The sequence below is a fragment of the Chiloscyllium plagiosum genome, unplaced genomic scaffold (assembly GCF_037043375.1).
Source record: "Chiloscyllium plagiosum isolate Xiang-an unplaced genomic scaffold, Cpla_swu_hap1 HiC_scaffold_10, whole genome shotgun sequence".
Taxonomy (NCBI): Eukaryota; Metazoa; Chordata; class Chondrichthyes; order Orectolobiformes; family Hemiscylliidae; genus Chiloscyllium; species Chiloscyllium plagiosum.
The window spans coordinates 92,562,784-92,590,476 of record NW_028270148.1 but is presented as its reverse complement, the minus strand read 5'-3'; the positions used below and the strand labels follow the sequence as shown (position 1 = coordinate 92,590,476).

The following is a 27,693-nucleotide window of genomic DNA, read 5'->3' as shown; positions in this document are numbered from 1 at the left end:
CCTCCATCAATCCAAACTATTTCTTCAGATTCCTGCTCTTCCAAAAATGACTTGTTGTTAACTCAACCTTAGCCAGAACCATAAAAGGCTAGAAACTGAAATTCTTGGATCAATGTATCAAAAAGACACACATCAGGGAAATATAGAGCATTTGCAGACAATGTTCCTATTGATAGAAAAAGCCAAAACATATGAAAAACGTGAAGTTTCTTTGATTGTACAAGTTCAAGTTCATGGTTGAGCATACCTGGCTCCCATCAGATTTATTGATGACGAAAACTTCACTCCAAATTTGTATTCCAGTAGTTTCGCGCTCACAGCCACCTCGCCAAGTAAAGCCTGTTAACGGCTCATCATCCCCACCTAGCCAAGTATCAGGATTCTGCAGATGTAAAAAAAAAAACACATTCAGAACGTGTAAAATTAATTGCAATAATGTGTGCTATGTAGGGGCAATTTGGTTGCAAAGTGTTGTCTTTGAATTTTGCCCATGAAGTTCAAATTAACTCAGATATAACCAATAAAACCCGTGGTTTTGAAAAATACTTAAGATCAAGTATTTGTTGGTTTAAAATAGATTAGAGTTAGTGATTGAAACATGTGCCATGTTAATGTATAAAATATGGGATGTGGTTGAGTGAAGGAATTACAGCAAAATGGTCAAATCTAGTACACAGAGTCATAGAGATGCACAGCACAGAAAGAGACCTTTTGATCCAACTCGTCTATGCATCTCAGATATCCTGATCAAATCTAGGTCACATTTGCCAGCACTTGGCCCATATCCCTCTGAACCCTTCCTATTCATATGCCCATCCAAATGCCTTTCAAATGTTGCAATTGTACCAGCCTCCACCACTTCCTCTGGCACCTCATTCCACACACAACCCCACCGCCTGGTGAAAATGTTGCCCCTTCCAAATTTTTCCCCTCTCACCCTAAACCTATGCCTTTCAGTTCTGGATTCCCACACCTCAAGGAAAAGACCTATTTATCCTATCCATGCCCCTCATGAGATTTATAAGCCTCTACAAAGGCTGTCCCGCAACCTCTGACGCTCCAGGGAATATAGCTCCAGCCTATTCAGCCTCTCCCTGTATCTCAAATCCTCCAACACTGGCAACATTCTTGTAAGCGCTTTCTAAACCCTTTCAAGTTTCACAACATCCTTCCAATAGGAGAGAGACCAGAATTGCACACAATATTTCAAAAGTGGCCTAACTAATGTCCTGTACAGCTGCCACATGACCTCCCCAACTCCTATGCTCTGTCCCATAAAGGAAAGCATATCAAACACCTTCACTATCCGATCGACCTGCGACTCCACTTTCAAGGAACTATGAACCTGCACTCCAAAATAAGTCAGGCTCTGATTTGCCTTTCCAAAATGCAGCACTTCACCTTTAAATTAAACTCCACTGGCCACTCGTCAGCCCATTGGCACATTTTATTAAGATTCCATTGTACTCTGAGGTAACCCCCTTCGTTGTCCACTACACCCCCAATTTTGGTGTCATCTGCAAACTTACTAACTATACCTCCTATGTTCACATCCAAATCATTTATAAAAATGCCAAAAAGCAGTGGACCTATCAGTGATCCTCGTGGTTACAGGCCTTTAGTCGATAAAGCAACCCTCCACCACCACCCTCTGTTTCTACCTTCGAGCCAGTTCTGTATCCAAATGGCTAGTTCTCCCTGCATTCCATGAGATCTAACCTTGCTAACTAGTCTACTGTTAAGGTTTGGTTCCCGAGGTTTCACACCAGAGATGCAATTCGCACACACCAGCTTTGGCAAACAATTAAAGTCGATTAAGGTCTAGACAAGCTAGGTGACCCCCTTTGACACTCTTTGCAGGCGTGCTAAGTCAAGTCAAAAAAGGCCCCAAAAAAAAAAGAGGTACATCTCCTTATACAGGTCAGTTGGTGATGCTCACAGGTATTCCAGCCTTTACCCCCCCACCCCAAACCACACATTACCTCAGGTACAAGGGTAGGATGAGGTCATCCTTGGAGATAATGTAAATGTCCTAGTCCTGGAAAATCATTATGCAAACAATTTCCTGACTCAGTGATTCCCCAGGACAATGTAAGTGTAATATGCTTCAGCATTGGGGATGAAAACGCAAACAAATTTGATTGTCTGGGGGATGGCTATGAAAGCATTTCTGGATGAGAGTTTAATTCGATAATAGCAGTAGAATAATAGTGAATGGCTGCCCAAATGAAGTGTGGATTACAAGGTAGTCATCCACATTCCTGCATGCTATCTGACAGACAGAATGCTGCACCCACCCACTTCAATTCTTTGTAGAGAGACAGTAATGTAACGTTAAAGGGTTAAACTATACTAACCACAGAGATAATACAATTTAATCTTTTAACATTACACTACCATGAGGAACCTTGTCAAAAGCCTTATTAAGTCCATATAGACCATGTCCACTGTTCTGCCCTCAATCTGCTTCGATATTTTTTCAAAAAACTCAATCAAGTTCATGAGGCATGATTTCCCATGCACAAAATCAGGTTGACTATCCCTAATCAGTCCTTGCCTTTCCAAATACATGTAAATCCTGTCCCAGAGGATTCCCTCCAACAACTTGTCTAGCATGGATGTCATGCTTACTGGTCTATAGTTCCCTAGCTTTTCCTTAATGCCTTTCTTAAATAGTTAGGCAACCTCCACGCAACAGTACTACCTCTCATTATATCAACACAAATTAGATGTTCCAAACAAGTTATCCATAAACTCTATGCAATTGCCATGAAACCCCTCCCCCCACCCTCTGAAATTTGCACTATAACAAATCTCTTCACAACACTGCTGTTCAGCAACAGCTTCTCGTCATTGCAAGTGAAGGCTATACAGCAGCTCTAAAAAGTAGCTATATAACTGATAACAGACAAGAGTTGGCAAGTAAAATAATGAATTCTGACAGAAAACGAAGCAAACTGAATCAGAAGTGACCTTGACCATGTTCTCTTAACATTTAAAATCATTCTGGGAAGAATACAAGAGTTGAAAAATGTGGTGCTGGAAAAACACAGCAGGCCAGGCAGCATCCGAGGAGCAGGAGAATCGACGTTTTGGGCATAAGCCCTTCTTCAGGAATGAGGCTGGTGTGCCAAGCGGGCTGAGATAAAGGGTAGGGGTGAGGGAATTTGGGGGAGGGGCGCTGGGAATATGATGGGTGGAAGGTGGTGAGGGTAATAGGCTGGAGGGGGGGGGGGAGGGGTGGGGGCGGAAAGGTCGGGAAGAAGATTGCAAGTCAAGAGGGCGGTGCTGAATCCGGGGATTGGGACAGAGATAAGGTGGGGGGAAGGGAAATGAGGAAGCTGGAGAAATCTACATTCATCCCTTGTGGTTGGAGGGTTCCGAGGAGGAAGATGAGGCGCTCTTCCTCCAGGCATTGTGTGGTTAGGGTCTGGCGATGGAGGTGGCCAAGGACCTGCATGTCCTTGGCGGAGTGCGAGGGGGAGTTAAAGTGTTCAGCCACAGGGCAGTTGGGTTGGTTGGTCCGAGTGTCCCAGAGGTGTTCCCTGAAACGTTCCGCAAGTAGGCGGCCTGTCTCCCCAATGTAGAGGAGACCACATAAAGTGCAACAGATACAGTAAATGATGTGTGAGGAGGTGCAGGTGAATTTGCGATGGATATGGAAGGATCCATTGGGGCCTTGGAGGGAGGTAAGGGGGGAGGTGTGGGCGCAGGTTTTGCACTTCTTGCGGTTGCCGGGGAAGGTGCCGGGAGTGGAGGTTGGGTTGGTGGGGTGTGTGGACCTGACGAGGGAGCCACGGAGGGAGTGGTCTTTCCGGAACGCTGATAGGGGTGGGGAGAGAAATATATCCCTGGTGGTGGGGTCTGTTTGGAGGTGACGGAAATGACGGAGGACGATACGATGTATCCAGAGGTTGGTGGGGTGGAAGGTGAGGACCAGTGGGGTTCTGTCCTGGTGGCGATTGGAGGGGCGGGGTTCAAGGGCGGGAGGTGTGGGAAGTGGAGGAGATGCGATGGAGAGCATCGGCGACCACGTCGGAGGGGAAATTGCAGTCTTTGAAGGAGGCCATTTGGGTTTTTCGGTAGTGGAATTGTTCCTCCTGGGAGCAGATGCGGCGGAGTCGAAGGAATTGGGAATACTGGATGGCGTTTTTATAGGGGGCAGGGTGGGAGGAGGTGTAATCTAGGTAGCTGTGGGAGTCGGTCGGTTTGTAGTAAATGTCTGTGTTGAGTCGGTCACCCGAGATAGAAATGGAGAGGTCTAGGAATGGGAGGAAGGAGTCTGAGACGGTCCAGGTAAATTTGAGGTCGGGGTGGAAGGTGTTAGTAAAGTGGATAAACTGTTCAACCTCCTCATGGGAGCACGAGGTAGCGCAAATACAATCATCGATGTAGCAGAGGAAAAGGTGGGGGTTGGTGCCAGTGTAGCTGCGGTTTACTACAAACCGACCGACTCCCACAGCTACCTAGATTACACCTCCTCCCACCCTGCCTCCTGTAAAAACTCCATCCCTGTAAAAACTATACCCCTTCCAACCTGCTAACACACTGGCCAAAAAACACTGATGTTACATGTTGATGGGAAACAAACTGGAAGTAATATGGTGGAAGAGTTTTTATTAAATAGGAGTACAATTTAGGATTGCCATGGGCCTAGCAGTTTTTCAAACATCCAGTTTCCCTAAATTCTTTGCTTCATTCACTTTGGCACAGGGCAATTGGTTCATAAATTATGAAGTCTGAGTGACCAGTGAAAAACAAACGGCTACAGCAACTAGTGAGAGAAAATAAACTAGTTTTTCTCAGGCTCAGAGCTTGACAAACCGTGCACATGACAGAACACAAGGATGCAAGTGACAGAGGCACCATCTGACCTTCCAGCAGTCTGAAGGCTTATGCCAATATCGCAAACATTCCTAAATTGGTCAGTTACCCAGCAGCCAATCAGATTGCTGTCATCCGGTTGAAAGCCTTTGGATCCCACTGAAATAAATCTTCAGAGGCCAGCATTCCATCACCAATCACCATTCAATTACAAATGCATTGTCTTTTACAACAGCCCTGCCTCTCAGTGTGGCATCTAGTATCTCAATATCTGTGATATTTATCCTTTCACGTCGCCCAGGTCACTCTCATTATAGTTAACCAGTGAACTCATTCTGTGATGTCCAGTCGGCTGATCACACTACAACCACGACATTCCTCAGAGTCTACGGACACAGGGTGGGACAGGTTAGGTGAGTGAGCAAAGTAGTGGCAGATGGAGTACGACATGGGAAAGTGAGATCATGCACTTTAGTAGGAAGAATAGAAGCATGGACTATTTTTTAAATGGGCAGAAAATTCAGAAGTCTGAAGTGCCAAGAGACTTGGGAATTCTAGTCCAAGATTCTCTCAAGGTAAACCTGCAGGTTGAGTCAGTAGTTAGGAAGGCAAATGTAATGTTGACATTTATATTCAGAGGACTCGAATATAAAAGCAGGGATGTACCTCTGAGATTCTGGTCAGACCACATTTAGTATATTGTGTGCAGTTTTGTGCCCTGTACCTCAGGAAAGCTGTACTGGCCCTGGAGGAGTGTGTTTAGAGGAGTTTCATGTGAACGGTCCTAGGAATGAAAAGCTTAACAGATGAAGAACATTTGAGGACTCTGGGGTCTATACTCTATGGAGTTTAGAAGGATGAAGGGGGATTTAATAGAAACTTATAGAACACTGAATAGCCTAGACAGAGTGGATGTTGGCAAGAAGTTTCCATCGGTAGGAGAGACTAGGACCTGAGGGCACAGAGTAAAGGGGAGACCTTTTAGAATGGAGGCGAGGAGAAACTTCTTCAGCCAGAGAATGGTAAATCTATGGAATTCATTGCCACAGAAGGATGTGGAGGCCAAGTCATTGAATACATTTAAGAGGGAGATATAGGTTCTTGATTGTCAAGGAGATCAAGGGTTACAGGAAGAATGCAGGAGAATGGAGTTGAGAAACTAAAATCAGTCAGGATTGAATGGCGGAGTAGACTCGATGGGCTGAATGGCCTAATTTTTGTTCCGATGTTTTATGGACAGATTCTTTTGACCTGCATCCTGGGGGCACCTTAACACCTCCAACTCTGAATCTGACACAGGAGGCACATAATAAACAGAAGCTCATCACTGTTTGCAGCGCCTGGGTAAATTTTAACTCCCTGCTTCCAGAGGCAAAGGCATCAAGGCAGCTACTTCTGTTATGTCCATCTCTGACGCAGAGAATTCAACAATGCTTGATGGAAAGGGCGAATCCTCAGATTTGTGAAGTATTTCTGAAGATTCTGAGAGGCAGGGCAGTCTGTGAATTTGCAACTTTCAAATTGTCCACATGCTTATTCAAGAGAATCACACCTACCGGGACTTTATAGGTCACTGACCCTGATCTCACTATCATGCCTCTTACCCATGTGGGGCCATTTACAAGTTTCTTTCACCAAATTTTGTCCCCTGAATCAAACCATCCCTCTCACTTGTGTGGGATATAGGTAAATTAATGTTACTTCTGCAATTATAATTTCTGATACAAAGTAAATGAACCAGTGTGTAATTGTTTCAGCCAAGAGCTGAGTCAACGAGAATGGAAACTATGTGGAGGAAATATATAATTGTTTTTGTATTAGCTAAAATTGTATGTCAGCATGAAACGTGATTGCAAAACAATGGTAGATATTATGGGCAAATAGATAAGATGTCGTGAGGGGATGAAGTTAAGCTAGATACGCCTGTACAAACAGTAGGTATAAACATCTGTTTCCCACTTTTACAGAGACACAGGAACAAACCCTAATTAAAGAGCTCATAGGGATCAGAATGGCCTCGGGAGAGGCCCAGATGGAAAGAGTAGATACTGACGAAGAAAGAATATGCCTAACAATGACCTGCAGCGGGATGGGGTCAAACGGCCTTGTGAGGCCAGAAATAAGCATTTTGTCACAGACAAGCCGGATAAGGCAAGAGATGAACAGGAGTGGTGGGACCAGTCTTAGGGAAGTGGAGGATGTAAACAGGGGGGGAAACAATGAAAGAAGAAAAAAAATGTAGGAACCAAATTATATAAATAAATATCGAGAGTTTGTTGAATTTGGTGTGTGTATGTCCTCTGCCTTGCCTGGCACTGGACATCACACCCACTTGCAAGTGTAAAAATAAAGGACACTACTGATTCAGATTTTGTCTCGGACTGCAATTATTGAAGTGTGTGAGCATTGTTTCTCACACTTGGCAGAGTCTTGGGTTTGGCACTGGAGTTCCCAATGCTGTTTCACCCCCACTAAGCCTCCACAGGTCCAAGAAGATGAGACTTAGCATGTTGCAGTCTCTTCTATCCATTAGCATCTCTGCTGGTACTATCCCTTTAGTTGCATGTAGGGTGGTCCAATAATCACTTAGAAAAGTGACAGCTTGGTATCTCATGAGGCTAAAGGCTGTTTCTTCAGTCCAGTCTTCAAAGTTTAGACTGGCCTTTCTGACAGGCCACTGGATGATGGATAGCATGGATCTGGCCTAATACGTCGAATCCCATTTGTCTTCAAGTAGTAACTAAAGTCCCTACTTGTAAACAGTGGCCCATTATTGTGACCAATACCTCCCAGATTCTATGTTGCAAAAGAATTCAACGGCTCTTTTGTTTCCCTTATTAATACAAAGTTTGGGAAAGACTGGATCTGTGTCCAAAGTAGTATCGTTATTTCTGACATTGTGTCTTTAAGAGTGAGCAGTCTGTCCTGATTGTCTTGAAGAGGGGTTGTAAGCCTGGTGCCAAGTAGTCTGCTCCATGGAAAGAGTAAATAGTTTTTTTTAAAAAAAAGAAAAGGTAGGCAAAAGAAGCATGAGTGGGAGACAGGCTCACAGACCTAGGGTTTTAATTTTGCTTTCAGTTGTTGAAATTGGGTGTTTTTGGAGATTACGCTGCTAAATATAGCACTCTCTGCTGCTGTAAAAACCTTAAGGCTTGTCTTTGCTGCTGAATTCATTCTTTCAGTTTTTCCTTTCTCCTGAACTGCAGATAGCACATGAGCAAATCTATTTTGCTGAATGTGTCTTTGCCAAGGGCTTGTTTATGCGATGCTGCTAAATTTGAACAATTGATGAGTAGTTGTTAAAAAAATATTAGTTTAAGTATTTCAAAAGAGTTAAAGTTATTCCAAATCTTTTGTTTTTATATTTACACTACAGTTAAAATATAGAGTGTTTTGCTTAAAGCCTACCAGTTTGACCAACCAAATTACATCTGGAACATAGCATCTTAAAATGCCTTAAATTAAAATAAAAAGTTAGATTTTAGGCTATCTTCTTGAAATGTTTGAGGCGGCTTCATCTAGTCCATGAGCGCTGTAACTGGAGCTTGCCCAGAAAATTCAATGTGATAACAGATTCTTCCATGTGGGGGGTATCATGGTTTCATACCTGCGAATGGAAGACAGCTCAACGCATTTGCTACTCAGCTTCCCAGATGGTGTTCTAATTTGTAATTATAAGCACGTAACGTTAGAGTCCACTGCTAAATGCAGCCTGAAGCTTTAGACAGCACTGCTTTATTCTCTTTAAGTAGACCAAGTAGGGGTTTTTGGTCCACGAATATGAATTCCACCCCACCATCACCCCTTCCAGTCAAAGATATTGGTGGAGTTTTGACTCCAAATAGGACTGCTAATCCTTCTTTTCCCATTTGGGCATATTTATGCTCTTCATTAGAGCAAGTTCTGGATGCAGAAGTTATAGGGCATTCCTCTGCAATGGGCTGCTTATGAGCTAATACCACCCATATGCCATACAGTGAGGCATCACATATCAACACCAGATCTTTCTTGGGATCATAGTGCACAAACACATTAAGTAAAGAAAATACTACTATCCTGTAATCAAAAGCTAGGACCTGTAGGAGACCATTTCCCAGGCTAAACCTTTTTTAGGATTTGATGAAATTATGCCCGGAATGGAAGCCAGGTTGTCTATGAATTTTCTCTAAGAGTTTACTAGACCCAGATATGACTTAAATATCTGGAGAAAGGTGGGGGCCAGGGTACCTTTGGTCACCCTCACCTTTACCTTCTAACAGATATGACCCAATTTTGTCAACCCTGTAGTCGACTTGAGTAGACTGAAACACATTTTTCCTTTCTTAAGCATACATCAGCCTTGGTAAAATGCCTTAGGACTAAACCTAGATTCTCCAAGAGTTATTAGTTTTGCTTGTAGATTGGCATACCAGGATATCTAGGTAAATGCCAATCTCAGGTACAGGGTGAATGGCTCACACATTTATTTAAAAAGTCGGACTTCTTTACAGAGCCACAGACTACAGTAACTGATGAGGGAAAACAAACTGGTTTTCTGCAAGCTTTGGATGTTATTGCTGCAGAGATAAAGAAATCAACAGTTCGTTGCTTTTGAGGTCCAATAGCTTCTGCCCGATGTCCCCAGCCGACCACTGTCGCAGCCTGCTCCTGTCCCACTGAACTCATCTCTACATACCTTGACACCATCCTGTTCCCCCTTAGTGCAGGGACTCCCCACCTACATTCAGAACACCACCCATGCCCTTCACCTCCTCAAAGATTTGTTTCCCCAGGGCCCTACACCTTATCTTCACCATGGACACCCTGTACACATCTATCTGCTATGACAAAGGCCTCCAAGCCCTCAGTTTCTTCCTCTCAAGCCATCCCAACCAGTATCCTTCCACTGATACCCTAATCCATCTGGCTGAACCTTCAAATTTTCTTTCCAATCCTCCCACTGCCTCCAGACTAAAGGAGTAACCATGGACATCCACATGGGTCCCAGATATACCTACCTCTTTGTTGGCTAGGTGGAACAGTCTATCTCCTGCAGCTACACCGGCACCAACCCCACCTTTTCCTCCACTGCATCAATTACTGTATCACTGCTACCTCGTGCTTCCACGAGGAGGTTGAACACTTCAACTTCACTAACACCTTTCAGCCCTGGGCCTCCTTTATCGCCAAACCCTAACCACCCAATGCCTGGAGGAAGAATGCCTCTTCTTCTGCCTTCAGATCCTGCAACCATTTGGGATTAATGTGGATTTCACCAGTTTCATTTCCCCAATTTGAGAAAAGTGTATAAAGGTATGAGCAGGTAGGGAAGAGTTAAGTTTTGGGTTGCGTAACAAAGGCTCAATTAGCGTGAGTTTGACCAGATAAGAACTTGCAGTAAACAAGGAGGTGCTGGAGGCAAGGGTAGTGGGTTAACAAGGTAAAAAGCATGTAATGCCAGTTGACAAGGTTAAGAACATCCATTGTATAATGCCAGATGGCTTAACTTTACTATTGACGCTCGCTGATTGTAACAGTCACCCAATCAATATAGAGGTTGCCTAATTTGGATGCTGCTCCCTGTAAGTGACTATATAATTCCTTAAAGAACCTGCTGTTCGAGAGATGACTGAGAACTCATGTCTCTATGCACATGAGTGATCATTCTCTCTCCCTCCAGGGCCCGGAATAAAGATTAAGAAGGTAAAGCCATACTGGGGTCTGAGTGTTTGCTTCAACTCAGAAGTTGTAACAGGATGACAACCCCCCACCTTATCCCAGTCCCAAGCCTCCAACGTGGCACTGCCCTCGACCTGTCCATAGTCTTTCCCATCTGTCCACTCCACCCTCCCCTCTGGCCTATCATCTCCTCCCCCACCTTCACCTACCTACTGCATTCTCAACTACCTTCCCCCCCCTAGCTCCACCCCGTTCCCATTTAAATCTCAGCCCACAAGCCTAATTCCTGATGAAGGGCTTATGCCCAAAACATTGATTCTCCTATGATGCTCCTAGGATGCTGCCTGACCTGCCCTGGCCTGCTGTGCTTTTCCAGCACCCCACACAACACAAATGCAAGTGAGGTTCACATCAAGCTTGATGGACAAAGCTGCTACCAGAAAATCCTCTACCCATGGGAATAGGTATTTAGCTAACTGCAAAAAAAAAGTTTATTTGTTTAAAATCACCACGTAGGCAAACTGACCCAATAAGCTTCAAAACTGATATAACACGCACTACCCATTCCACAAACTGTACTGGTTAGATGATTCTTTCACATTCCTGTCTTCTGATTCCACTTTTGCCCATAAGGCAAATGGCACCAGGCAGGCCTTGCAGAATCAAAGAATTGCCTTCTAGACAACATGCAAAAGCTGCTTTGGCTTTTCTGATAGTCCCCACACGTTCCTGGAAAATTTCAGGTATTTAATTAGGAATTCACTCAGACAGCCACTTTCTCATTTAAAAGAAAAGTGTTGAACCAATCTAGGTGAATCTCTTGCAACCCATGCCTTCTGCTACAATCACTGGTAACTAAATCAGCTGCCTTTCATAAGAGATCACAACAGAGGCTATATCCTTTAATCTGCAAAAGGTTCCCTGATATAGGTTCAGTCTAGCTGAAGTCTTATGCAAATTTAAGGGCAGGAATCCAATAACTGGTTCTGCAATCACTGTATCGACCTCCATTTGAACCAGACAACCATTTAACCAGACACTTATCTTGACTGGTTCAGATTTGGACGTTGCTAAGCAATTTAACAGTTCCAAATGAAATGCAGGTGTAGCTCTAGGATATGAGCTCTCCTGAATACCAGCCTACAAGTTTTCTTACTCCATTTACATATGGTAGGACACTGTTGCTGTCCTGAATCCATATACCAATTACAAATGTCTTATCAAGCAGGATCCTGAAGAAAACTAATTGTTTGACTGAACTTGAGCTTTGATTTGGTGTTTTACTTGAGCAAACCTAGAGTTATTCTTATCAAGACTCTACCTGAGTGAGGTTGTACACCTGCCTACACTTACATGGTGTTCCCCAAGCTCAGACAGACTGGCAAAGTTGCCCACTTCCATCGAATACCTTACAACCCACGTGCTCCATGTGCCACATTTGCCAATGATAGCACCTGTTTGAAGTCTAGTTGAACTTCAGCCAGTAGGCGTTTTTGCATTGTCACATTATACCCACATACTACATGCTCTCTAAGCATCCCATTAACAGTTTAACCAAATTCTCAGGCTTCTACCAGTCAGTTTAACCTAGTCAGAGAGTATACAACTGTACAGCTTGGTAACAGACCTTTTGGTCCAACTCGTCCAGGCTGACTAGATATCCTAAATTAATCTAGTTCCACTTGCCAGCATTTGGCCCACAAACCCTATGTATCTATCCACCTAGATGCTTTTTAAACATTGCAATTGTCCCAACCTCCTCCACTTCGTCTGGCAGCTCATTCCCTACACACACCACCATGAAAATGTTGCCCTTAGGTCCCTTTTATATCTTTCCCCTCTCACCCTAAAACTTATGCCAAATAGTTCTGGACTCCCCCACACCCCCCAATCCAGAGAAAAGACCGTCCATAACCTCATCACCTCGGGGGATCTCCCATCCACCGCCTCCAACCTCATAGTCCCACAACCCCGCACCTCCCGCTTCTACCTCCTGCCCAAAATCCACAAACCTGACTGCCCAGGCCGACCCATTGTCTCCGCCTACTCCTGCCCCACCGAACTCATCTCTGCATACCTTGACACCGTCCTGTCCCCCTTAGTCCAAGAACTCCCCACCTACGTTCGGGACACCACCCATGCCCTCCACCTGCTCCATGATTTTCGCTTCCCTGGTCCCCAATGCCTTATTTTCACCATGGACATCCAGTCCCTGTACACCTCCATCCCCCATCACGAAGGACTCAAAGCCCTCCGCTTCTTTCTTTCCCGCCGTACCGACCAGTACCCTTCCACTGACACCCTCCTTCGACTGACTGAACTGGTCCTCACCCTGAACAACTTCTCTTTCCAATCCTCCCACTTCCTCCAAACGAAAGGAGTAGCCATGGGCACCCGCATGGGCCTCAGCTATGCCTGCCTCTTCGTAGGATATGTGGAACAATCCATCTTCCGCAACTACACTGGCCCCACCCCCCACCTTTTCCTCCGCTACATCGATGACTGTATCGGCGCCGCCTCGTGCTCCCACGAGGAGGTTGAACAGTTCATCCACTTCACCAACACCTTCCACCCCGACCTCAAATTCGCCTGGACAGTCTCAGATTCCTCCCTCCCCTTCCTCGACCTTTCTATTTCTATCTCAGGCGACCGAATCAACACGGACATCTACTACAAACCGACCGACTCCCACAGCTACCTGGACTACACCTCCTCCCATCCTGTCCCCTGTAAAAACGCCATCCCATTCTCCCAATTCCTTCGACTCCGCCGCATCTGCTCCCAGGAGGACCAGTTCCAAAAACGCACAACCCAGATGGCCTCCTTCTTCAAGGACCGCAATTTCCCCCCCGACGTGGTCGACGATGCCCTCCACTGCATCTCTTCCACTTCCCGCTCCTCTGCCCTTGAGCCCTGCCCCTCCAACCGCCACCAGGACAGAACCCCACTGGTCCTCACCTACCACCCCACCAATCTCCATGTACAGCGCATCATCCGCCGTCATTTCCGCTACCTCCAAACGGACCCCACCACCAATGATAGATTTCCCTCCCCTCCCCTATCAGCATTCCGTAAAGACCACTCCCTCCGTGACTCCCTCGTCAGATCCACACCCCCCACCAACCCAACCTCCACTTCCGGCACCTTCCCCTGCAACCGCACGAGGTGCAAGACTTGCGCCCACACCTCCCCCCTCACCTCCCTCCAAGGCCCCAAAGGAAACTTCCATATCCGCCACAGATTCACCTGCACCTCCACACACCATCTATTGCATCCTCTGCACCCGATGTGGCCTCCTCTATATTGGGGAGACAGGCCGGCTACTTGCGGAGCGTTTCAGAGAACACCTCTGGGACACCTGGACCAACCAACCCAACCACCCTGTAGCTCAACATTTCAATTCCCCCTCCCACTCCACCAAGGATATGCAGGTCTTTGGACTCCTCCATCGTCAGACCACAACAAAACGACGGTTGGAGGAAGAACGCCTCATCTTCCGCCTAGGAACCCTCCAACCACAAGGGATGAACTCGGATTTCACCAGTTTCCTCATTTCCCCTCCCCCCACCCTGTCTCAGTCAAATCCATCGAATTCAGCACCGCCTTCCTAACCTGCAATCTTCTTCCTGACCTCTCCGGCCCCACCCCAGTCTGACCTATCATCCTCACCTTGACCTCTTTCCACCTATCACATTTCCGACGCCCCTCCCCCAAGTCCCTCCTCCCTACCTTTTATCTTAGCCTGCTGGACAAACTTTCCTCATTCCTGAAGAAGGGCTTATGCCCGAAACGTCGATTCTCCTGTTCCCTAGATGCTGCCTGACCTGCTGCGCTTTTCCAGCAACACATTTCCAACCTTGCCTATTTACCCTACCCATGCCCCTCATGATTTTATAAACCACCAAGGTCACCACTCACCCTTCGTCAAAAATCCTGTTAAGGATTCCCCTGGTTCTCAAATTGCTGAGTAAAAGCAATAGCACCTCAGCATTAAAAGCCAGCTTGGGATCGCAACATTCCTTAACTATCCAGGTTGTAAGTTTGCTCACTGAGCTGGCAGGTTTGTTTTCAGACGTTCCATCACCATGATAGGTAACATCATTAGTAAGCTTTCGGTGGCAGCTGCTTTCTATTAGTGAGTCTTGATCTCTTAGGGTGGATGATATAATTTCCGGTTCTTTTTCTGAGAAATTAATTTGAACCCCATTTATCAATGTGTTTATTGACGGAGTTCTGGTTTGAATGCCAGACCTCTAAGAATTCCTGTGCGTGTCTCTGTTTAGCCTGTCCTAGGATGTTAAACCTATACACAGCAGATCCAAAACTGTGGGTTACCAACTCTCAATGGGGGTTGCAAAGGTCACATTTGGGCTCATAAGCTCTCCCTCAGAGGACAATGATGACTGTAGAGAAAATTCTTGCAAGACAGACCACAACGCCTTTCAACCAAACAGCAAGGATGTAAAGTACTCTCAAAAGTGAGAGTTTGAGTCCTAAAACGGAGACGGTACCCTTTGGCCCAAATGGGTCCATGCCAACCAAAATGTCTGTCCACGTTAACCCCATTTCTCTACACTTCACCCAAATCCATCGAAGTGCATATCCTCTGCACTTGGCCCATATGATTCTTGATAAAGGGCTTATGCCCAAAACATCGATTCTCCTGCTCCTCTATGCTGCCTCACCTGATGTGCTGTTCCAGCACCCATACTCTCTACTCCCATATCCTCTATTCCTTTCCTATCCATGTATTTGTCCAATGCCTTTTAAATGTTAATGTATCCACCTCAACCACTTACACTGGCAACTCATTCCATATGCATACCAAATGGTTTTTAAAAAAAATGCCCTTTAGGTTCCCTTTTATTCTTTCCCCTCTAACCTTAAACTGCGGCACTCTAGTCCTCAATACCCCAAGCCTGGGAAAAAGACTGAGTGCATTCACCCTATCCATGTCTCATGATCTTATACACTTCTATAAAAAGGTTCCCCACTCAGTGTCCTAAGCTCTGAAGAAAAAAAAAGTCTAGTTTGTCCAACCTCTCCCCATAATTCACACCATTGAGTTCAGGCAATATCCTTGCAAATTTCTTCTGCTTTTTTCCAGCTTAATAACATGCTTCTTATAGCAAGGTGACCAAAAGTGATCATAATGCTCCGAGTGCGGACTCACCAACGTCCTGTATAACTGCAACATAACCTTCCAACTTGTATACTCAATGCCCCAACGGATGAAGGCCAGTGTGTCAAAGGCCTTCTTCACTGCCTTGTCTACCTGTGACTCCACTTCAGAGAATCATGAACCTAAACTCAAAAGATCACTCTACTCCACGACACTCCTGAAGGCACTACCATTTACCATGAAAATTCTACCTTGATTTGACTTTCCAAAATGCAAGACCTCACACTCATCTATATTAAACTCCATTTGTCATTTCTCGGCCCACTTCCCCAGCTGATCAAGCTCCTGCTGGAATTTCTGATAACCTTTCTCACTATCCACAATACTGTCTATTTTAGTGTCATCAGCAAACTTACTAATCATGCCTTGTATATTCTCATCCAAATCACTGATATAGTTGAGTGGGCTCAGGACTTTGGTTTCCACCAATTGGTGCAACTGTTTTTGATCAAGGGCAGGGGGTAAAAAATAGGTGGACACATGGCAGACTTTTACTGTGTTCCGTCTGCTTGATGCACAGAATTCTTATCCTGTGATAGCAGCTTGCCTTCACTGGCACTGGCAACAAGACTCAAGGAGGGAGAGATTACTTAGAACGATTGTGGAGTGGAGTGCTTCTAGAGGATGTTCAGAAAAGGCACTGTGATGTGGCCCTCACATTTACGGATTACAATAAGTGCACTGAATGTTTAGTCTTCTGTCACCTGCTATTTTGGAGAAGTTGGTGAAACTTATGGCAGTACTCAAAAAGGAAATACCCATAAGTCAGAGGGAGAGGTTGTTGTTTCAGATATATTTTCAGTTGCACATTTGTGTGTAGTCCTTGGATGGGGATAGTTACATAGAGCAGTACTTCTGAGAGGAAAGAATACAGAAATTACATTACCTTCAAGTCAGTTTCTCTGAACTTTGTACTAGAGGAAGGGATTTGAGAAAAGGTATTGTACAAGGGATACTGCTAGGTACTGTACAAGTGATTGTTTAAAAACTTATGTTTATGGTTATTGTACCTTTAAAACTGAGTTTGTGCTATAAGCAGACAAAGTGAAAATAAAATAGAATAAACCATAGAATATGCTTAATAAACTTCCTTTTATTAAAATTAAATTGCAACATGATGTAGAACATAGAAAAATACAGCGCAGTACAGGCCCTTTGGCCCTCGATGTTGCGCCGATCTAAGCCCACCTAACCTACACTAGCCAACTATCCACCATATGCCTATCCAATGCCCGCTTAAATGCCCATAAAGAGGGAGAGTCCACCACTGCTACTGGCAGGGCATTCCATGAACTCACGACTCGCTGAGTAAAGAATCTACCCCTAACATCTGTCCTATACCTACCACCCCTTGATTTAAAGCTACGCCCCCCTCGTAATAGCCGACTCCATACGTGGAAAAAGGTTCTCATGGTCAACCCTATCTAAACCCCTAATCATCTTGTACACCTCTATCAAGTCACCCCTAAACCTTCTTTTCTCCAATGAAAACAGCCCCAAGTGCCTCAGTCTTTCCTCATACAATCTTCCTACCATACCAGGCAACATCCTGGTAAACCTCCTCTGCACCTATTCCAGTGCCTCCACATCCTTCCTATAGTATGGCGACCAAAACTGCACACAATGTTTCATCTCAGCGAGACCCTATCTTTTTAAACCCAAATCATGATATATCCATCTGGATTTCAATCTGGGATCTGATGCCCAGTAATAACATCAGCTAAATCATAGCACATTATAAACCAAATGTTGCTATGGGCAGTGAAATGCAGTCCAATTGGTGGCTTTGTATACTCACTTAACCCACCGCTGTTCAGAGTTCCAAGATTTTGACCCAGAGTGACAAAATTGCAATATAGCTCCAAGTCAGGACTGTGTGCAGGTTTGAGGTGAACTTGAAGACTGTGGTGTTCTCATACATCCACTGTACTGGTCTTAAGTGGTTTTGGAAGGTAATACGCTAGGGGGCATGGCGAAATGTTGCAATGCATCTTGTACAGAGTGCACACTATTGCTGCTGTGCCTTGACAATGAAGGGAGTGAACAGTTGAGGTAGATAGTAGGTGAAAATAATTCTTAATTTTCACCAAAACATCAAATTTAAAAAAACTTGAGAAACTCAAACATGCGGAGTTTCTCCGGCACTTTGTTTTTGTTTCAGATAGCCAGTATCCTGTCTTGAGGATTATTTTCCTCTCCAATTTTACACTTTACAATCAAACCTTCCCTTAATACTTCAGCTGTTTAAAATAAAACAATAATCTCAATTATGAGATAACTAAACAATTTGGTAATCAATGTGTACTATCAAATATTTTCATGCAATCACATACATTGTCAATTGTCAATGGCAGCTGATATTCCTTCCCCTCTGTACATAATTGCTCTTCAACTCAATTCAGGTATTGGTTGACTGCGTTGCCAAAGGAGTAATGCTTGCTAACTAAACCTTGAAAATTTCACTGGTTTATGTTGAAGGTAGGATCTGAGTGCTTATTGACAATCAGGTACTTTGTTCAGCAGAAAAAGCCAGTGAATAAGACTGCACTGCTAGTTTGTATATAGACCAAGTTACTCATTCACCTCAGATGTGTTACAAAGTGACTGATGCATGTTGTTTATCAGCTGGTATTTGGGAACAGACACAAAGGCAATAAGCCCGAGTAGGTTATTTTTAAACTGACTTCCATCAAGTTAGGCAACAATTACATTAAAGTGTCTCATGATTGTTGTACTGTAATAAAAATGCAAAGATGCAAATAAAGGCAAGTGATGATGTATTACAACATTTACTTTGAGATCAGTACCTGCCTGAAATGCAATGGAAAATGGGCATGCATTATTGTAGGTAAAAACAAGGACTGCAAATGCTGGAAACCAGAGTCTTGATTAGAATGGTGCTGGAAAAGCACAGCAGATCAGGCAGCATCCGAGGAGCAGGAAAATCAACGTTTCAGGCAAAAGCCCTTCATCAGGAATATGCATTATTGTAGCCATCTAACAAGAACACATGTGCAGAGTTGAGAAAGCATGAGAATGGCACTAAGCAAGTTGCTCTCTCAGACAGCCTTTGCAGACAAGATGAGCTGAATGCCCCCCTCCTGCACTATAACAATAGAGATTCTGTTTCTATCAACCTGAAAGGTCCAGCAAGTTCACCTTGAGTTCACAGTCTGTGCAGAGGAAACTAGAAGCCCAAGAACAAGAGTACTGTAAATGGGAGTAATTTATTATAAAAAAGTGAACTGACTTGATGTCTTCATTAACCAATTGCTACCAAGGAACAATAGAGACTGTACAAATAAGATCTAATTTTTCACAATATTAGTTTTTATTGCTTTTAGATGCAAAAGCAGTACTATCTTCAACTTGAAATTCAAAAACACGCCCTGCAGAATTAAACTTAACATTTAAGTTTAATTTCAACGGTTTCAACTACTACAAAGTGCATGAGGAAAGGAATTCATGGACTATTCAACAGTTCAAATCAAGTCACATTTAAGAAAAAAAATCAAAATCAGATGGGAGGTAAATGTAAAGATTTTATTTATTGATTCAATATGCAAAAGTTCACTTTTGTTTTGAAAATAGAATTTAACTTATCTTTAGCCATTGTGTTATTGCTCACAACTACAGCAAACTGCTACACAAACTAGAGTTCTGTTGAGTTTAAAAAATAAAATCCATGCTTCAGTATATAAAAGTGCAAACCATTTTAACCAGCACCTTCGATAAATGGACAATAGGCATATACCTAAATACAGGAAGTCTACTTATTGTCACAATCCTCACGATGTCAGAGTAGTCATTTGCAAGTGAGAAGGTGCTCTACTGACAAGTTCTGTGTCAGGCAACATTTCATTTAAAATTATTTACAGTAAATAAATTACACAGCAATGTGTATACCCCCGCATTACGTTTCTAGTGATTTTCCAGTGATCATTCAGTATATTTGATTAATCAGCACACTCTTGGCTCCAGAGGTGCAGGATTATAAAATTTTTGCTGTATATAGTATAGACAGGAAAGGCAACTCTGGGTCAAGTTCATTCACCTGTGTTCAAAGATGACGCTACCCAAACTGGTAGAACCTTCATTGAAGTTTTAGAGCTGCTGAAAATCTGAAAAACAGAATCTGACGGAAGTACTCATTGGGCATAGCAGTTTGGATGAGGCGGGTGAGGGAGGTGAAAAAGTTGTAAAGATCAGCAGATTTTAAAGGAAGGCTTTTATTTAAAAGGGGTGGGTGAGCATGTGAAGAAACAATAGGGAAAGGCATACAGGATGGAATGCAAAAAGATTATTAATGATGAAAATAATCAAGGTGCAGGGAAAAGTATGCTGATTATCGGATAAAAACAAGTGGGTCTGGATGCAATGAGAAAAGCTAGAACAGCAGCCATTAAAAAAAGGGCAGAGTTCAGAAGCTGTAATGTGCCTAATTAAAAGAGGGAAGTACAGCACCTCAGGTTTCATTGGAAGTATAAGGAAAAAGGTTGAGAACATGCCAAGTTTCTTGGTTCCAAATATTCCCTCCTTTCCAGTGAAGAATGCATGGCATGGGTTCCAATGTTTTCCAGTTTTGATAGAAGATCAAACGATAATGGTTCCTCTCTCTACAAATGTCTGACCTGCTCAGTTTTTCCTCTTAAAAAGTGTTCCATTTTATTTAATTCCCCCACCTCCCCAAAACAGACAGACAACATTATGTGAGGAATGATTTCAAAGTTTGTCCTTTTAGTTCAGAAATAAGTCAGAGACCAGATTAGGATGCCCTGATTTACATGTGGAACTTAGTGTTTCTGAACAATCACACTGCACCTTAGGACCCTTTCAGAGTCTGAGTCAGAAACTATGGACAAGTCAATGTTATTTACCCAAAAGGTTCCTCATTTAACTTGCCCATGGAGTAGAATCCCAATCACTCACCTCACCTTTTCACATTCATCCACTGAAACATTTAGGCCAGGATTTAAGATTTAAAATATGATAGCTAATGCTTCCATTTGGATCTCTGCATGGACTTTAACATTTAGTTTTTAGGACACTGCATTAAAATTTCAGCCATAAACTTTTCTGACTGACAGCATCAGACACTATAGCTTAGACACTGATCAGGACAGTTGGACCACGTGTTTAATCAAAAAATATAAACATGCCAAGTTTACAGGATTCTAAGCACCTATACCCCTGCTGCACAGCTTTTGTCGAGAAAACAAAAGTATGAAGTAATAACTTCAAATAGGACAAAGAATGTTCATGTTAGCACATCTTATGATGTGATTCACAATAATTTGCATATGCCTTTTCCTTGTAAAGGCTGTGCACCATTTTGTCATCTGACACATTATGCTGATGTGATAATACTTTCAAGGTATAAAATTACTAGTTCAGTAAATGTAGTTGCAGGTGCAAGGGTGAAGACAATTAAAAGGCCACAACGAAGTGGCTCTAGTAGTGTTCCTAGATGTTTTCTTGTTCACTCATACACTCAGGGAAAGAAACAAAAAGGAAAAAGAACTGCAGTGCATTAAAATTGAATTGCAACTGTCAGCTTGCAACTAAGAGGCAGAGAAGCAGAAAGTAGAAAAGTGGAGTAAGTAGAGAAATAAAGGTATACAAGTGGAGTGCCCTCAGGACCATTGTTAGTGCCTCATACTTGCCACTTTGAAGGCAGCACATGTTTGCTGACAAATTAAAGTGAAGGGAAAAGCAAGCTCAAGTAGTAAAGCTGTTGGAAACAGGCAGTTTAAGAATGAACAATAATATAATAGGTGAAGCAAGGAGAGTATCCTCTTTGAAAATTACAATCCTGAAAAATAATTACTTTAAATAATGACTTGGAGCAGCACAGTGGATCAGTGGTTAGCTCTGCTGCCTCACAGCGCCAGGCACCCGGATTAGATTCCGGCCTCAGGTGACTGTGCATGGAGTTTGCACATTCTCAGTGTCTGAGGGTTTTCTCCACAATCCAAAGATGTGCAGGTTAGGTGAATTGGCCATACTAAATTGCCCATAGTGTTAGGTGCATTAGTCAGGGTAGGGGAATGGGTGGCTACTCTTTGGAGGGTCGGTGTGGACTTGTTGGACTGAAGGGCCTGTTTCCATACTGTAGGGAATCCAATCTAATTTAGATGAAACAATTTTAAATGAAGCATGGTTTCCTGTGAAATTCAATGTTAAAGCTAAGTTCGGTTCCCAAAAGCAATTTTTGTCCAGAAAAGCAAATGTAAGTATTGAAAAACCATTCTATATACAGCATGTATTCGTAGCTAAAGTAACTTGCAAAACATGGAAAATTCCAGAGAAAGCAGGCCTTCTGCTTGTAAAGTTTTTTTTTACAAAAGATAGTACAGTACAAATTCCTCAGCTAATGTATCAGTGGTACAGTTTAAAAAAATGGCTTCTCAGCTACACTAAACTCACATGGATGCATAGAGAAATAAAAAGACAAAGTTTATATCCAAGTTTATACCACAGCTCAGTTATTTTTTAAAAATAGATTGCGAATAAAGGTCAAACAGTCCCAACTCTAGCAGAATCAAAAGGCCTTGCTGCTGACAAGTGACATGAGGCAACAAGTAGTAAAAAGGATGTTAACATTGAAAGTGGCATTCAAAATAAGGACAAAAAGGAAATAAAGCACCAACTTTAAAGTGAGAAGCAACTACAAGGTAAAAAATAGTTTTAAGAGAGCTTACTTTAACAATTTAAAATGGACTCCCTGTAGAATGCTGTATATGCAAGGAAGGTTTTTAATTTTCTATTCTTACTAATTGAGTGCAAGTTTTTTAAATGGTGAAAAACATTTGAATACTGTGTTCAGAGACAGACATTCATAAAAGAATGAAACAGGAAGTAGTATAAATTCCAAGACTTTAAATGAATGGCAGAGCAGGCTCAAAGGCCATTATGTTCTACCCATGTTATAATTTTACATGGATGTTGGTGGTCAGTAAACTATGCAGTCAAGTGTAGCTAACCAAGGTAGCATATTAAGTGCCAGCATGAACGATGGTCTAAATCTTGACTACCATTTTATTTAAACAAATTACTTTAAAATAAATAATAGTTAGTGAACAGAGCAAAATTGAAGGGCATGTTTTGCTTTTTAAAATCTTTTTAACATTTGAATGACAATTAGCTGTACTTTTGAAAACCTTTTAAAATGTTGTGATCAAATACCCTCGTCAAAATGTATATTTGCATGCATTAAAATAGTTTTGTTGGACAGAACCTCTTAAAAAGTATCTCAGTTTGGCTTTTAATTATTGGTATTTCAGCATTACAATTTTTAAGATATTGCATTTTTGACAAAAATGTATAAAAGGATGGTACTTCAAAATGATTTGTCCTGCACAGTCACACTGAACTAACTTAAAAATATATCAAGTTGAGTGGCTCTATTATTTTATAACTAATACAATTGTGGTAGTAAATCCCTAAACCTCTTAAATGATGGCACATCACGTAAATCAGTTGTTTGCACAGCTCAGCCCTTCAGTGTCTAAAACCTAATGTTCCTGAGCAGCACAAGGCAAATCTAAATCAAAGATTCCTCTGAAACAATATTATATTGTAAGTAAGTCAATACACCAACATGTCAAGAATCAAATAGTTTATTCAACTGGTTGATATATCATTCTGTTTTTGTTGTGGTTCTGTTCGCCAAGCTGGGAACTTGTGTTGCAGACGTTTCGTCCCCTGTCTAGGTGACATCCTCAGTGCTTGGGAGCCTCCTGTGAAGCGCTTCTGTGATCTTTCCTCCAGCATTTGTCGTGGTTTGAATCTGCCGCTTCCGGTTGTCAGTTCCAGCTGTCCGTTGCAGTGTCCGGTATATGTGCTTATTGATTGAATCTGTGGATGAGTGCCATGCCTCTAGGAATTTCCTGGCTGTTCTCGGTTTGGCTTGTCCTATAATAGTGTTGTTGTCCCAGTCGAATTCAATATACCGGCCACTGCAGCGGACAGCTGGAACTGACAACCAGAAGTGGCAGATTCAAATCACTACAAATGCCGGAGGAAAGATCACAGAAGCGCTTCACAGGAGGCTCCCAAGCACCGAGGATGTCACCTAGACAGGGGACAAAACGTCTGCAACACAAATTCCCAGCTCGGTGAACAGAACCACAACAAGGAGTACCCGAGCTACAAATCTTTACACAAACTTTGATCATTCTGTTTTGATACAAGAGTCATGGCTCACAAACAGATTTTAAGCAGAAAGAAAAACCAGTATCTGACTCTGGCTCAGGTACAGAACTAGTGATTACTGTCTATCTTAAATCAGAAGAAAATCAACATTCATATATCCTTGGGTATTCTTGTGGTCTCCCAAACATTCATTTGAAACAATTTGTCATTTTGATTAGTTTAGCTTCATGATACACGTAACTATAAATGTTTTTAAAAAAAACATGAAATTTAGTGTTACACACTTCACTTTAGTATGCTTAAGATCAAGCCACTATTACCAAAAACAAAGTTAAAATATATTTAAATTGTCAAAAAAGCATGGAACATTGACTATTTATTACAAATAGGTTTTTCTTAAGTACAGAAACAGTAATGACCTATCAACATAACTACTTGTCAAAACGAAGCTCTTTATAAACACATTCTCTACACAGAGGAAAAAAGGTGGGTGTCACGGTCAGGGGGAAATACTGGGAAAGCTGTTCGGAGATCCCTCATTACAGGGTTTGCCGTGATAATTCCTTTGCTGATTAGAATGTTGCTTCTGGATCTTTTCTCCAGGCACACATTCACTTGCATACAGGACACAGGGTGAATGGTTCACACCTTTTTTTAATAAAGGTCTCTGACCTCCTTACAGTGCCACAGATTACAGTAACTGATGAGGGAAAACAAACTGGTTTCCTGCAAGCTTTAGATGTTATTACTGGAGGGATAAAGAAATTGACAGTTCCTGCCTTTTGAGGTCCAACACTTTCTGCCTGAACATTCACACCCACAAGATGGCTCCCAAGCAGTTGAACAATCACACAGCTGTGGACAGACAGGAGGAATTGGTCAGATGCAACTGGTCACCACTCCACTCCACAGTTACTTGCTGCCAAAATCTCCATTTGTGTACACACCCTCTGCTCCAGCTCATCTATAGTAATCTCCCCCAATGGTTGTACAGTTGGCAGTTATTAATTTAACCTATTTTCCTAATCAATCTGTTCAGAGATGTTATACACATCCCTGGAACAGGTTGATCTTGAACAGAGGCCCCTCAGTCCAAGGATACTACCCCCTCCAACACCCTTACCCACTCCAACCGCCCACCCTTGCAACATACAATAGACAATAGGTGCAGGAGTAGGCCATTCTGCCCTTCGAGCCTGCACCACCATTCATTATGATCATGGCTGATCATCCTCAATCAGTATCCTGTTCCTGCCTTATCCCCATAACCCTGGATTCCACTACCTTTGAGAGCTCTATCCAACTCTTTCTTAAACGAATCCAGAGACTGGGCCTCCACTGCCTTCTGGGGCAGAGCATTCCACACACCCACCACTCTCTGGGTGAAGAAGTTTCTCCTCATCTCTGTCCTAAATGGCCTACCCCTTATTTTTAAGCTGTGTCCTCTGGTTTGGGACTCGCCCATCAGCGGAAACATGTTTCCTGCCTCGAGAGTGTCCAATCCTTTTAATAATCTTATAAGTCTCAATCAGATTCCCTCTCAGTCTTCTAAACCCAAGGGTATACAAGCTCAGTCGCTCCAATCTTTCGACATAAGATAGTCCCGCCATTCCAGGAATTGACCTCGTGAACCTACGCTGCACTCCCTCAACAGCCAGAATGTCTTTCCTCAAATTTGGAGACCAGAACTGCACACAATATTCCAGGTGAGGTCTCACCAGGGCCCTGTATAGCTGCAGAAGAACCTCTTTGCTTCTACACTCAATCCCTCTTGTTATGAAGGCCAGCATGCTATTAGCCTTCTTCACTACCTGCTGTACCTGCATGCTTGCCTTCATTGACTGGTGTACAAGAACACCCAGATCTCTTTGTACTGCCCCTTTACCTAACATGACTCCGTTTAGGTAGTAATCTGCCTTCCTGTTCTTGCTACCAAAGTGGATAACCATACATTTATCCACATTATTAGATTAGATTAGATTAGATTACAGTGTGGAAACAGGCCCTTCGGCCCAACAAGTCCACACCGACCCGCCGAAGCGAAACCCACCCATACCCCTACATTTACCCCTTACCTAACACTATGGGCAATTTAGTATGGCCAATTCACCTGATCCTGCACATCTTTGGACTGTGGGAGGAAACCGGAGCACCCGGAGGAAACCCACGCAGACACGGGGAGAACGTGCAAACTCCACACAGTCAGTCGCCTGAGGCGGGAATTGAACCCGGGTCTCTGGCGCTGTGAGGCAGCAGTGCTAACCACTGTGCCACCGTGCCGCCCATTAAACTGCATGTGCCATGCATCTGTCTACTCACCTAACCTGTCCAGGTCACCCTGTAATCTCCTAACATCCTCCTCACATTTCACACTGCCACCCAGCTTTGTATCATCAGCAAATTTGCTAATGTTACTATTAATACCATCTTCTATATCATTAATATATATTGTAAAAAGCTGCAGTCCCAGCACTGATCCCTGGGGTACCCCACTGGTCACCGCCTGCCATTCCGAAAGGGAGCAGTTTATCACTACTTTGTTTCCTGTCAGCCAACCAATTTTCAATCCAAGTCAGTACTTTGCCCCCAATACCATTCACCCTAATTTTGCTCACTAACCTCCCCCTATGTGGGACTTTATCAAAGGCTTTCTGAAAGTCCAGGTACGCTACATCCACTGGATCTGCCTCCACTCAACCTCAATATCACCATCAAACCAGCAGACGATGGGGGGGGGGGGGGGGGGGAGAGAGAGGGTGAGAGGGTGAGAGGGTGAGAGGGTGAGAGGGTGAGAGGGTGAGAGGGTGAGAGGGTGAGAGGGTGAGAGGGTGAGAGGGTGAGAGGGTGAGAGAGAGAGAGAACCAACCTCTACACTGCTGAAACTAGGCACCACTCTCACATTCCTCCTACCGCCCCATCGACCATGACCTCACCGCCCATCAGCAAACGATCTCCCAGACCATCCAAAACCTCATCATCACCTCTGGGGACCTCCTACCCACAGCCTCCTAAATCACTGCCCGCAACCCCACACTGCCCAATACTACCTCCTACGGTAGATTTGCAAGCCTGATTTCCCTGGCCAACCGCTGTCGCAGCCTGCTCCTGTCCCACTGAACCCATCCCTGCGTACCTTGACACCGTCCTGTCTCCCTTAGTCCAGGAACTCTCCACCTACGTTTGGGACACCACCCATGCCCTTCACCACCTCAAAGAAAGACTTATCTTCACCATGGACATCCAGTCCCTGTACACATCTATCCGCCATGACAAAGGCCTCCAAGCCCTCCGTTTCTTTCCTTTCACGCCGTCCCAACAAGCACCCTTCCACTAACACCTTCACCCATTTGGCTGAACTGGTCCTCACCCTTAAATTCTCCTTCCAATACTCCCACTGCCTCCAAACCAAAGGGGTGGCCATGGCAGCCACATGGGCTGCAGTTATGCCTGCCTCTTTGTCAGGTACATGAAACAATCCATCTCCCGCAGCTACACTGTCACCATCCTCCACCTTTTCCTTCACTACATCAACGACTATCAGCGCTACTTCATGCTCCCACAATAGTTCATCAACTCCACCAACACCTTTCACCCTGACCTCAAATTCACCTGAACCATCTTGGACACCTCCCTCCCCTTCCTGGATCTATCTCCCAGCGACCAATTAACCACAGACATCTACTACAAACCCATGGACTCCCACAGCTACCTGGACTACACCTCTTCCCATCCTGCCTCCTGTAAAAACTCCATCCCTTATTCCCAATTCCGATATCTCATCTGTTCCCAGGAGGACCAGTTCCACCAAAGAAAATGCCAGATGGCCTCATTCTTCAACGACTGCAATTACCCCTCCCATGTGTTTGACGATGCCC

At 43.6% G+C, this 27,693-nt stretch overlaps 1 protein-coding gene across 4 annotated transcripts in view; it reads right to left on the bottom strand.

Moving 5' to 3' along the window:
* Window positions 1-27,693, bottom strand: part of LOC122553009 (atlastin-2) — a 117,879-nt gene that overhangs the window by 49,497 nt on the left and 40,689 nt on the right. For all 4 annotated transcript variants that reach the window (XM_087991554.1, XM_087991555.1, XM_043696415.2 and 1 more), the window contains exon 3: window positions 248-382. In XM_087991554.1, the coding sequence (XP_087847680.1) occupies window positions 248-382 (135 nt within the window). The remainder of the gene's footprint in view (window positions 1-247; window positions 383-27,693) is intronic.